Source organism: Melospiza georgiana, chromosome 1 (genome assembly GCF_028018845.1).
Source record: "Melospiza georgiana isolate bMelGeo1 chromosome 1, bMelGeo1.pri, whole genome shotgun sequence".
Classification (NCBI taxonomy): domain Eukaryota; kingdom Metazoa; phylum Chordata; class Aves; order Passeriformes; family Passerellidae; genus Melospiza; species Melospiza georgiana.
This window is the reverse complement of record NC_080430.1, coordinates 35,349,491-35,363,296: the sequence shown is the minus strand read 5'-3', so window position 1 is coordinate 35,363,296 and position 13,806 is coordinate 35,349,491. Positions and strand designations below refer to the sequence as shown.

The following is a 13,806-nucleotide window of genomic DNA, read 5'->3' as shown; positions in this document are numbered from 1 at the left end:
GGGACTTATACCACATAGCCTATAATAATTTGTCCCATCCTAACAGCAGATGCTATTTTAATGGAAACTGCATAAAAATACTCAGAAAAGCAGCTATCCCATCCAGTAGCTGCTGATTTACTAACTCAGTGAAGTGGGAACAGAAGGGACCAAGCAGCTTGAAGGGTCAAGACTTGTCTTCATAGAGAGTTTTTCAACAACAAACCAAATCTTCTACAAATAATTTGTTTAGCTTTATTACACTTCTGTGAGTTTCAAAAATTTGATTGCAGCATTCAGTTTTTTTGTTAAGCCCTAAATCTTGGAGCTTTGAGGAACCATATATGAAAATTTCTGTTCTAGCTCTTGAAAGTTCATTAATTGCTAGCCTTAATTTTGGAATCAGTAAGAATGAAATGTGATCCAGCTGTAGCTGGATCATAAATCCAGCTGGTTCATGTATTCACAAGGCAAAGGAGAAGCAGGAAAAAGCCTTTCAATCAAAAGAAGAAATGGAGCTTGAGACAAATTTATATACTTTTCAACAGAGCACATGATTAGTAAGATTTTCCTATCAGGTCTCCTCGTAACACAGGTGCAGGTTTGGGTTTTGTTTTTAACCTGCAAAGCATAACGTCAGCATTCCGTATTTTAAACTTGCCCCCAATTTTTCCTCTCTTTTAGGAGCCCTTGGCTTCAGAACTCAGGACTAGAAGTGAAGGTGTGCTGACTCAGCAGCAGTAACTCCACCAGCCCGACAGATAAGAACGGCAGTGACAGGTCAGATCGGTAGATTATCTCCCACAGTGGCTATCAGCAGATACATAAGGAAGCATTAAAGAACACAGCAGCTTTATAGCGCACATATTTCACCAGCTTCCCAGCTCACATACAGCTCAGGGACTTCAGGCAGGGCTGCTATCATTGTGCTTAACAGCAGTAGATGGATCTTTCTCCTGCAAAGTTATCTAAATGTGCTAACAGCCCAGGTCAGCCAGCAGCATCCCCAATTTTCCGTGACAAAGAGGTCCACAGCTATGTGTCTGCTCTAGGCAATGCCTAACCCTCAACACCAGGAGAGGATATGGTTTGCTATTAAGTTATACATGCTTACACACACTGTAACTGCCTAAAAATGGGACACACAAGGGATGGCACTGTCTGTGCAGCCACAGCACTGTGGAATGTGCCACAATATTACAGGTGCTACATGCACCGAAAGGTAAGGTTCAGCCACACAACAGCAACCATATCAATGCCTTGGAGAAGCTGAAAATTGAAAATTTTATGTGTCTCTCACAAAATTGAGAGTCTGGGTCTGTCATGATCTCCCCATCCTTTCCTCCTTCCTTTGGGGCAATCTGATTTAGTTTACTGGGGAATTAAGGTGGAATCAGTGCAGCTTCAGACAGCAGAAAAATATGACAGCAAATATCCATGACTTTTGATGGCAAACTTAATGCTGAAAGAGCTCTTAGGCTTCTTTTGCTCTTGACCACAGCACACATCCTCTGGCACACAGCACACTGCTGGAGAAGAACTTCTCCAGGGAACTTGTGTCTGCCTTTGCAATGGCTGTGCCCAATATACCTTTACATGATGTGTACTTGCCATTTTTCTCCCTTGCCAGACACGAAGCCAAACATTGAACCAATTGATCTGTCAAGATAAGACAAATTTTTAGCAATTAAACATCTGCTCAACAACTGAGCCGCATTTACAGACTGAGGTTTCCATCTCTCCTAACATCCATTTTTGTTCCACGATGAAATAAAAAGTGTAACACCACAAAGACACCTAAAAGCTACTTCATCTAAAAGATACAAGTGATGTTTAAGCAGCCAACAAGAAGAAGAAAAGGAAGGAGAGGAATAGCTACATGACAAGCTTGTGAGAAGAAACTGAGAAATGTGACTTGACACACAGGTCACAGCAGGTGACACGTGATTTAGTGATGATAAGACAGTCCCCATCTAGTACTTTCTACACTGTCAGTAATAGCACCACACTGGAAACACCTCGTCTCCGTGGAATTGGACTGCCTGACAAAGATATCCTCAGAACAGATATCGTATTTACTGAACTGATTCTTCTGAGATGACCTTGATCAATAACACCAGAAGCAAGGCTTGTGATACTTGCGTATTCTTCTGAATTTTAAAAACCCTTTAACCTCTCCTTACCTTACCAAGTACATCAGCCTGCACTGTCAAGTTTCACTGGCAAACTTTGAAGTGTGTTATTGTTATGAGAGCGCTATTGCAACATCAGTTCCCTTCTGCAGGGATACACTCACCCTCCAGCCCTAGGATTTAGACTATTGCTGAGTAAAACAGGGTGATGAAACAATTATTGCTGAATTCTGCATGATTCATAGTTGGTAATAACCACCTCCAAATGCAACATTCAAATTTACATTCTCATAATCAAAGGTCAGAAAAAGACAGCAAGAATGGGTCATTATTCACAGTAGTTAAAACTACACATTTGCACTAGATACTGTATAATTCTTGGACAAACTGTGACTACACCTGTAAAAAATATGATATTTATAGAATTTCAGATTTATAGCTTCTTGTATAAATCCTGCTACATTTCCCTGCAACAAAAGCTTTTTGGTGCAATATAAATGTGCCATTCCCTAACACAGCGTTCTCCAAATATTTAATCTCCTCAGTATCTCTTCCTTTGGGAGAAGAGAAGAACAAGTGACAACAGACTGGCTCCTCAGCATGGGAACAGCTTCTGCCAGCATTCAATGCTGTAAGTGAGGCCAATCCAGCCAGTGCTGCCCTTTAGCCAAAGGTATGTATATAAACAAATCAACTTTGAAAAAAGAGTTGGTTTTTTTTTATCTAAAACCCCAGGTTTAAGACTTGCCTATGTACCACAGTAGGCAAATCATTATGATTTCAGACATGTAAAACATTATGGACTTAGAGATACAAGAGATCTCATTGCGACATTCACCAATGTAAAAATATTCCTGCCTACAGTCACTCAGCATTTGGCAAATGCAAGCTTCCTTAGAACCATCAGACAGGAGGCAAGAACTCCAATGGAACGGATGTCCAAAAAGGTCATCAGCATGACAGCATGAAAGGCTGTTCACCTGATCCTCTGCATATGTCTGTGAGACAGGCAGAGCCCTAAGAAGAACAAGACTTTTGCTTTACAGAGCATGAGTGATTATAAGCTGAATTGTGAAGCAGACATGCATTGTACCAGTTTCCAGGCTATTTTATTCTCAATAATCACAGCTACATGGTCAGTAACTAACTGTTGAATCAATCACTACATCAGAATGGAGTACTATGGCATTTTTCCCTTTTGAATTTTTATTATTTTTAATAAGTATGGTGAGTTCTTTGTAATCATCAGATACAAAAGACTTCAGCTTTAATTTAGAGCAAGAACACCCTGGCCAGCAGAAGCTTGGCATGAGGAACAGAAATAAAAAAAAAATAAATTATTGCCCTTTTAAAAATCAAAAGCAGTACCTTATCAGCATAATGACAGCATGATTTCAATAGCTTTCATGTGCCACTTTCACAACACTATTTCTATTAAATCATTAAGAATAAACATCTATTTTCATTTACTAATCTTTTTCCCAATTAGAGTCTCTCTGAATCTCTGTACAATAGTAATTTCATTTCTTCCCACTTGCTTGCATCTTAATTAAAATCGGTCCATGTTGACTTTCATTTTTATAATATATCTGTCTATTTCACATCATAGCACCTTCATGACCCCCAGAGAGTCATGAGCCTTTAATATTTTATTTTGACCTTGTTAAGTCACTAGAACCATCAAAGATTTTTCTTCCCTTGATAAGCATTTTTTAATCCTTCTTAAAAAGTAGAGGGTGTGTAAAAGCCAACAGTTGAGAATTATGTTTTCTTTAAACAACTCACGCTCATTTATTTTAAAAAACCTAACAATTTGCTGCCTTTCAATTTATTGCAAATATTAGTTTATGAACCATAAAATTAATTATTAATTAATAAGGATCAGTTCTTAAATGATACTTAAAGGCCTTTTCCTCTGAGCTTGGGGACAGAAAAATGTTTAGTTTTCAATTTAAAAAAATACTATCAATAATTGGTGACTTTACTTTGTAACAGTCTTCAATACAGTACTTGAGTTTGCAAAAAGAGGGGACTGGGGGGAGAAGCAGCTATCTTTCATTAGAGCAGTGGACCCAGCTGAAAAGCAAAAATGCCCTGACAAAACACACTAGCCCTTCTCAGCCTGTAGCAGAAAGCTTGCCTTTGTGTTTTAACTCCATCACCTGCTCTACTGACAGGTACTACTCAAAATCCTTCAGCACAAGAAGAAGCACCAGTTCAGATGGGAAGCAGAAAGGTGCTGAGCTATCCCTTCCGCCTAACACCTGCAAACCTGTCTTTGGAGCTCAAAGAAGAAACAAAATACTGGGTACACTGGCACGTACATTTACATATTTGCCTTGGGTTCTCACCTGAATTCCTGCAGTGCTGCCACTCTCACAGCACAGGCTCAGGCTCATGCAAAGGTTTTGGCACACTCTGGGTCCTGCTGTCGGAGGCAGCCTGGTTACACCTTATCATTTATCAGGCTTGTATTTGCATTTACCTTCTGCGTGGACCCTTCCCTGACAGACAGCCCAAGCCATCCAACCTATCCACCTGCCACAGGGAGGGTATCTGGCACAAGCCGTCTCAAGCAGAATGGCAGATTTAAAAGCCAGCTGGCATTTATGGCCACATTGTACTAACTCTGGATGGCATAACTGCATGAAGAAGTACAGCGCCCAGAAATACCACTGCACTGAGCCTAGGTGGGAAACACTGCAAGAAATACCACTGCACTCAGCCTAGGTGGGAAACATTGCAAGAAATACCACTGCACTCAGCCTAGGTGGGAAACACTGCCTAGGAATACCACTGCACTCAGCCTAGCTGGGAAACACTTCAAGAAATACCACTGCACTGAGCCTAGGTGGGAAACACTGCAAGAAATATCACTGCACTGAGCCTAGGTGGGAAACAGTGCCCAGAAATACCACTGCACTCAGCCTAGGTGGGAAACAGTGCCTAGGAATACCACTGCACTCAGCCTAGGTGGGAAACAGTGCCCAGAAATACCACTGCACTCAGCCTAGGTGGGAAACACTGCAAGAAATACCACTGCACTCAGCCTAGCTGGGAAACACTGCAAGAAATATCACTGCACTGAGCCTAGCTGGGAAACACTGCCTAGGAATACCACTGCACTCAGCCTAGGTGGGAAACATTGCCTAGGAATACCACTGCACTCAGCCTAGGTGGGAAACACGCTGCATTTCTTGCTTCTTTGAGAAGCAAAGCAGGCACAGCCACAAAGGTCTCTCTTCACTCAAGCTTCTATTTACATTCCAGAAAGTCAAGTCTCAAGTTCATCAGTTCTGTATAATCAGTATTTGGCTACTGGGTGGAGGAAACTGGAGGCAGCTAGTGACCAAGTGGGAAAGGTGGATTGTTTGCCAGGAAAAAGCTGAGAAGTTTCAGCAACAGCAAAGAAGTTTTTAAAAAGAAAGATTATAATGAGTGAGAATAAGGGTCAAGACTAAGATGGGCACTGGCAAGGGAATGTCTATTTTAAGGACACTGCAGCACGAAGGAAAGCATAAAAACATGCACAGTTTTCTTTAGAGGATAGGAGAGAGAGAAAAGTTGCTGCTTGCAGTTAAATCAGCACTTCATCTTGGGAGAAGAGAAAATTTAGAGGTTTGCAGTGAATACAGCTAATAGATCACCTGGGTATGTGTTAAAGAAGAGATTACAGTAAAGTAAAGTGGAATTCCCAGTGGAAGTAATTATAACATCAGCTTTTTATACCATGTGCAGATTTATCTAAGGTCCAAAAAAGAATACTTAACGTAATTGCTTACCATGCCCCCTTCTTCCCCCAGAATATTACCCTTCTTTCTCCCTCAGCCACCTCAAACACAACTGCCCTGGTAGTCAGGGCAGCTTAAGTTCTGTCAGCAAAAGCAGGGAGCTTGAAGAAATGATATATAAATACAATACAAATACCCATGGCTCTCCTGTAGATTTTGTTACCAGTGAGTGCCAGCCTACTGAAAAAAGTCCTTCAGAGGCTTCTGTCAGATGGGGCCTGTAACAAGAACCTAATATTATTGAACCTATAATTAGCAGCCTCACAGTGGCTCTTGAGATGAGCACACAGACCACAGACACAAGCTCTGAAGGAGGGACTGGTCCTCCAGCTGTGAAATCAAAGGAACAGCAGCCTCCTAAGTATGAATATTTGCTTTACCACCAGTGGATAGTTGAAGTCATAGCCCTCCATGCATGTTAGCTCCTCATCTGTACAACAAGTACAGCTCACCACCCTGCCATGGCACTGGGCAGGTAGTGCTCATAAATAACCACTCCAGAACATAACCAGATTCTCACCTTTAATGCAGACACAAGATCAAGTGAAGACTATAAATTCCACTTGTACATTTACAGAAATATAAGTGAGCAAGCAGAATATCTACACCATAAAGTTCTTGGGCTGTTCTATATTTGAACTGTTTAACTTTCTCATTGACATGAACTGGCAGGAACTGAAGCAGAAATGCTACATCACAACTGGTCACTTGTAGTAACACATTCTCGAGCTTTGGCAGCACTAGTAAGAAGTGGTAGACCTGAGTTCTGCAGCATGGTTTTCTGCTATCAACCTCAAAATTCACTTCCTTTTTGTGTTAGTAGAATGTAGTATAACCTCCCCTCTTCTGTGGAATAGAAATAATTACACTATTTGAAAATCTTCATATTGGCATGTTAAGCATACATATAAATTCTACCAAACTAAGTTTTAAGGCAAGACTGTTTGTTTAGACCATGTAAACAAAATGCTGTAAGACTTGCTGAGTTCTGAAAACTTAAACCACAGACAGCCAGAATACAGCTGCACATAGTCAGATATGGTATGTCTGCTAATATTGGCAACTTTATCATGCTGCAGCAAATTTAACTGCTGGTTAGTATATGCATAGAAGAAATATAGATTGAATAAACTGGAACAAAACCAAAAACCATTCAAGGTCATAAGTTATGAAAGTCAAGGTCACTCAGTTGCTTTATAAAATAAATATTTGACAGTATTTATTAGCTGTATGACTGTGGCACCTAAGAGCCCCAGGCATGGGCCAAGGCTCAGCTGTGCTCATGCTTGCAAAAACACAAAACAAAAGACAAACCACAAACCGTTGTAGGCCATAGCTAAGGGCTTCATACAAAGCAGGGTACTGTCATGTGTCAGCTCCTGATGTGCATCTTTTGATGATGTACAGCTAAAGCCTAGATCTCAGTTCCTTGGCTGGATGTTATTTTTGGCACTAGATTTACCTGATGAGCAGGAGGCCACCTGGATGACATCAACTGCTCACACGAAGGATGTAACTGAACTCCCACTCTTCCCTGCATTTCAGGCATTTGAACCAACTCTGCAGGGCATGCACACCTCTCAAGCCACAAGAAGGATCCACAAGAAGCCCAGAGTTAGAAAAGCCAGAGGGGATTCAGAGGGATGCATTTAGTATCCTTCTACAGACACTGGAGCAGTATGGAAGAAAGACTATGAGATTCATGGAGCAAGGGAGCTACACACTTTCTCCAAGCTGGGGACATGCTTCAGCAGCTTAATGGTTAAAGCACCAAGGAAGAGAGTTACAGGTTCCAGTCTGGGCTTTTAAGGTTGTTTCTGGTTTTATCACATAACTTAGATGCAAAAATATACAAATGATGCATAAAATAAAACCGCATTGCCCAGATGAGTACCTCCACTAATAAGTCATAAAGTTGGCTGTATTCTTGCTTATTTTCATTTTGGTCTTGCAAGTCTTGCATTGTGAATGTGAACACAAAGCAGAATTTCTCATGCCTACTTCATTTAGGTGCTTTTGAGTCAAGGCAATAAGGGCTTGCAATGTTTGTGGGTTTTTGTTAAAACTATTTTAAAAATGTTTTAAGGACCTAGCTCCTTCTTCAGATCTGTTTGTGAGTGTTGAACACTGGAACAGTGGCATAGAATATGCTGTGTAAGTTACATATATTGTCTTTTTAAAAAATGTAGTTGCTTATTGGCCTTTACATTTATTTATATTTTGCTAGAGTTGTATTGATAGTCAGAGGAGCTTGTCTGCTGTTCACAGCACATATTGCTATGTTTAAGAAATGCTCTTAAAAATCTGTCTGGCACCTCAAATAAAACACTGAGTCACAAGTCCCTTGAACCCTTAAGTCGTTCATGCTTCTATTTACTCGTTCAGCCCACTGAAATGCCAGGATGTTACTCTCAGCCAATTTCTCATAACTTAAATATTACAGTAACTGCTCGTGAGCTAAGCAGCAGGCAGTGGCACTCTTGTATCACTGCTTTCAATTTCAGGCTGCCCGGGTTAAAACGCACGGTAACTTTTCTGCCCTCCTGCGGGTCTGCAGCGCAGCCAGCCCCCCACGGTGAGCGCCGCACCGCACTGCCTCCCACCGCATCCCCAAAACCCAGAGCACGCACAAGCGCCTCACACCCGCGGCCGAAACCCTGGGGCACTCCGTCACCTGGAGCATTTTTCATGTGGATCGGGAATTTAATTGTTCCCAGTCCTGCAGGAGCACTGAAAACGCGAGGTGTGCCACAACACCCGCCAAGTGGCACGCCTGGCAACCCCCGTCCGCCCCAGAGCCCCACGACGCGCCGGGTCGCGACACGGGGCCGGTCGTGTGCCGCGGGGACCAGGGCAGAGGATGCGCGCTGGTCCCTGTTTGCCCTCCTCACCCCGAGCCCCGCGGCCCCCGGGAGCTCCGGGCCCCGCGCCGGCCGCGGGCGCGCCCCTTCCCGAGCCAGAGGGATGCTGCTCCCCCGGCGAGGCCGCCGGGCGCGGGGCTCCCCTCTCCTCGCCCCACACAAAGGCACGGCAGGGCGGCGGGGAGGCGAACCGGGCCCCGCCGCGCTTCCCCCGTCCCGGTTTCCCCCTTCGGTGCCGCCTGAGGGACAGCCGACCCCGGGCAGGGGCAGCGCCGCCCCGGGGAGCGCCCGGCGGGGCTCGGGGAGCGCCTGCGGCGCGGCCGGGGCGAGCGGGACGGCGAGGCGCTCTGCAGACAGGTAGCTCCCTGCTAAAATGGAGGGAGGGGAGAAATGCGGCGCTCGCTGGAGAAACTTACCGGAGGAAACCGACGAGCCGGACAAACTGGAGTTACTGGATGCGGCCATGGTCCCTCCTCCTCGCCCCTTAGCTGCGAGCCCCGCGTCGGCCCCCGCTGCTGTCCGGCCGCCGCTGCCGCCAGCCCATCGCAAAGTGCCGGAGCCGCGCCGCGCCGAGCCGCCGCCGCAGCCCGCGCTCGGCTCCCCGCGCCGCCGGGGAGCAGGAGGCGGCGGCGACCCGCCGAGCCCTGCCGGCCGCTCTCCGGGGCTGGGCGAAGCCGCTCGGCAGGTCAGGCGAAGGGCCCCGCGGCGCTTCCAGCGCCTCTCTCCGCCCTGGGGAGCAGGGCTTACCTTGTGACGGGGACGCGAGAGCCGCCCTGCCAGCGCCTTCCCTCGCCTCCTCCCTTCCCTTCCCGTCCCTTCCCTTCCCCGCCTCCTCGCGGGCAGCGCTGACAGCCCGCCGGGGGGACCCGCCGCAGCTCCCCTCACGCACACAAAGGAAGCGGCGGCGCTGCCGGCCGGGCTGCCGGCCCCGGCTGAGCGGGCAGGGTGGGTCCCGCTCGGGCGAGCCCCGGCGGCGCGGCAGCCCCGCCGAGCGGCGGCCAAGCCCCTTCCCCGCCGCCGCCGCCGCCTGGCACGGGGCTGGCAGCGAGCGCGGCTCCCGCCGTGGGCCGGGCCCGTCCCAGCGGGGCGGCAGCGCCTGTTGAGCGCCTTGGCCGGTGCTCGCTCCCCGGGACCGCAGCGTGGGCTCCGCGCTGGGCTGCGCTCCGCCGACCCCCGCCCGCCGCGGACCCCGCTGCTGCTAGGGGCAGGGCTGCGCCCCTCGCCCTCACAGCCCTTTGTCCGCCTCCTAACCCCTCGGGCTTCCCTCCGTTCCCGCGGGGCTCTCGCTCCCTCCGGGCAAGCGCCCACCTTCGCCTTCTTTCCTCTTCATTTTTTTTTTCTCCCTTCTGACATCCGTTTTTCTTAGTAAAAAACCCCATAGAACAGGCCGACACCAACAGGGAGTTTTGCCCCGCCAGGTGCACAGCGAGCGCGGGGCCCCGGCCTGGCCACAGTTTGGGTTCTCCCTCCCACCTCCCCCCGCAGCGCTGCCGGCACGGGGGCTCTGGGGCACACGGGGGGCGGCTGCAGCATCCATGGAGGGTCTGGCCGACCGGCCGGGCTCGCAGCCCTGTGTCTTAGTGTGCAAGTGGGAAAGAAGAGCCGAGAAAGCATCACTTGGAGGTTTCCGCTTGTTGTCTGTCCTTCTCATTCCCTTTTCCAATGTGTTATGGCCAGCCAAAGCTTCCATCTCACTTTAAAAATCGTGGGTGGAAAGGCTACAGGAAGGTGGGCGCCCGAGTGGCATGGCACACAGTCTTGCTGGCACGGGATCTGTAAGAAGCTTAAAACCTATTTGCCATGACGCTGATTTATGAAAGCCTTCCATGTTTCATAACAGGGAGTCTCTAACACAAAGTTGCCTTGGGAGCGAGGAAGCGCATTAAAGTTTCTTTGGCAATCTAAGCCTTACCCACCCAGCTCCTCCGCGTCCCAAAGCAGCGTGCAAACCGCCTGCCCGCTCTGTAACCCGCTCCCAGCCGCTTGCCTCTTCCCGCGGAGCCAAAACGCAGCCCGGGCTCCCTAGAAGCCGCAGCCGGTTCCCGTTTTTCCTCGGGAAAGCAGGTCCCGAGTCCCCTCTAGCGGCGGCGGCGGCGGCGGCAGCGGTGCCGCTGTCCCGGGGCCGGGTCCCGCTGCCCCCGCGGGGTCCGGGCAGCGCCGCCGAGGCCAGCTGCCTTCTCCGGGCTGTATCTTGTAACCACGGCTCGCCCCGGGTGAGCAGGAACGGGCTTTAAACCAGGCTTTAGCACTAACTCCATTAATCTGTAAATTGCCGCGTACGGACATAAAACCGGGACAGGCGTGTCACTGCTTTTTGGTCTGTGGCCAAATGTTTTGTGTCACGCATCTTGAAGGCCGGATGTTAAGGGCAAAATGAGAAAGGCAGATAGGTCATAAAATCAGGCTGATACCTGGGGTGTAGGAAAATACTCCAATAGTACAGGGAACACCAAGACTGTCCTAGTAAATTGTTACTTGCAATGTGTGTGATGTTTCAAATAGTCAAAGGGGATTCCCTTGTACCCTACGTGGTCGTTTTTCCTGCTCCATCTGCTATATCTCTTTCCAGTGTTTGCCTCCTCATAGCCTGCTATGTCTTCATTTTCCCCTCCATAATCTAGCACTCTCTTGCTCTCATGTCTCTCCAGCAACTCTTGGCATTGTGTCTCAAATGATTGGTGAAATGTGGTGGTGTTAACAACACCATCAGAACCTGCAGGGACAGGGTCAGATAACCTGAAAGAGAGAAAAACCCCTCATTCTGCTGAGACTTAGCAGGCAGAAAAGAATTTCCTTAACTAATTTTAAATTATCTTTCCACCCATATATATATATCTGGATAAATCAAGAGAGCAATTTCTTCAGAGAATGATTACTCCAGATGTCCCAGTAATTGAAAATGGAGTATTTTCTATCCAAAACCAGTGAGTATGAACATGTCTGGTTATGAGTGTGTGTACCTTTGAAACTATCAACCAGGAACTGTTGGCAATTTTTGTGGTAACAGCAGGTATGAGGTTGTGTAATCTCAGTTGCTGCAACACTGAAAGGTAAATTAGTAAAGTTAAGTGAAATGTACTGTAGATTAAAAGAAACTCACATTTCAAGACAGCATGGCCTTTTTCTTGTTACAAGCAAAGAACTTAAAAGCCATTACACCAGAGGGGAAATTACTACATCAAAGGGGAAGCAAATTTAAATGACACAAAAGTAGCCTTGTTATGTGCAAAAAGTGCAAAGTAAAGACAATGCAATCAAATCTCAGTTCTGTTTTACAGAAACTGTAAACAGATTCTGCCCTAGTCTGATTTGGCAGAGCCCAGATATACCCATTACTAATGATATAAATACCTAGTATCAAGAATAAACTTTAAATGGTAAACCCTTATGTAAACTATTCCTGGGCTTTCCATAAGTGTATGCTTCATATAACTCTGATAAAAATCTTCTACTTTACCCTCCCTATAGAGCTAAATTTAGTGTCTGCTTCCATGATATCTGCACTTTGATGAGAAGTCACAGCTTCCAAAAGTTTTGAGGAACTCAGAAAAATCACATTTCCTTATGTATTATGACCTTACAACACTGCATTTGACATTGACAGTGAGTTGCAAAGGAAAAATACAAAATTGTATACTTTGCATTAAGCATGAGAAAGATCTGAAAGCTTTTCTGGTTTTCATTCCTAGGGAAGATTCCTTGAAGATTTCCTTGCTTCTAGATTGGTTCAATGTAGTTTTTATTGACCCAGTTTGGTTTATTGGGGCTGTTTCTTTAGGTTTTGGGTTTTTAAAATCTTATTTATCATTTATTTTTATTAAGAGATAAAAGAGTTTGTTGAAGAACAAAGTTTCAGCAAACCAGTCCTAGTCTATAAACCAAAGAAGTGAATGCCTGCCTAATGCTAAAACTCAGCTAAGCAGCATGAAATTTGAAATAATTTAAAAATTTGACTCACTGTGGAAGAGGCCATTGTATTCCAAAAACTAATAGATATGGGAAGTTCAAGGTAATAGCTGGAATATTAAGTGAACACAAACCCATTGCTGCTTGATTAAAAAAATAAATCTCAGAAGATACCTAAAATGTTTCTCCAAACTTTCAATGTATTAGAATATTTCTGCAGCCTAATTATCCACTCTTATACTTTGGCATGGTGAAACTCCTTTTCAAGCTAAAGCTCACACACATTTTGTTCTCCAATAAACAAAAATGAGTGAACACCATGGAATTACAGCAAATCATAAGGCTTGCAGGCCAAGAACTGTTGAACCAAACACAAAAATAAGTAAAATTGTATTTGAAAGTAACTTTCTTTCACCATGTGTTTTGACACCTGTTACTGTGTAGGTACCTGCATAATTTCATTGTCATGCAGACTCTGGTGGAAGAATGTATTTTGGTAAAATTGTAAGGGTAAGCAGGACGAGGACCTGCATTTGGAGAGCCACAAGTGCAAAACATAGTGACTTTGACAACTGAGGACATGTCTGTGCTGCTTTTGTGCTGTGGAGTGACCTCTGGAGTGGCCTTGGTTCTCCAGCCAACTGGTATGTACTGGTTTGCATCCTTATTTCAGAAAAAGGCTCTGCAGATGAGAAAGGCCACTGCCTTCCGCATGGCCATCACCACCACAGCTGACTTGCAGTGACTTTGTGAAGACAAGCCCTAGCTGACAAAGAGTTGTTACTGTTCCCGTGTGATAAAAGCAAGCAGAAAGTCGCCCTTCTGTACAGTGGGTTGAAAACCTAGAGATAACAAATAAAGGAAAACAGGCAGAGCTGTGCTGCTTTCCTTCAAGAAGCCAGATTTTTCCCTATTGACCAAATGGCTTATTGCATAGCTAGGTATCCACACGTTTAATATGCTGGTTTCCTCTCATTCAACTTTAAACATAGTAGGCACTTTCACAGTGGAGGAAAAGACCTCTGCATAGAATTTCTTTCATTTTACTGACTTGGCAGAATGCTTCCTGCTGCAGAAAAAGAGATTTAAAACACAAGTATAGATGAGGAAAAAAAAAAAAGGGCACTAGATAAGACC

The 13,806-nt window shown here is 45.8% G+C and overlaps 1 protein-coding gene across 1 annotated transcript in view; it reads right to left on the bottom strand.

The window, feature by feature from the left end:
• CHN2 (chimerin 2) overlaps positions 1–9,287 on the bottom strand; it is a 158,963-nt gene extending 149,676 nt beyond the window's left edge. Inside the window, exon 1 of the mRNA XM_058026149.1 lies at positions 9,180–9,287. Coding sequence (XP_057882132.1) covers positions 9,180–9,228 — 49 coding nt within the window. The 5' untranslated portion in view covers positions 9,229–9,287. The remainder of the gene's footprint in view (positions 1–9,179) is intronic.
• Between the last annotated feature and the right edge of the window lie 4,519 nt (positions 9,288–13,806).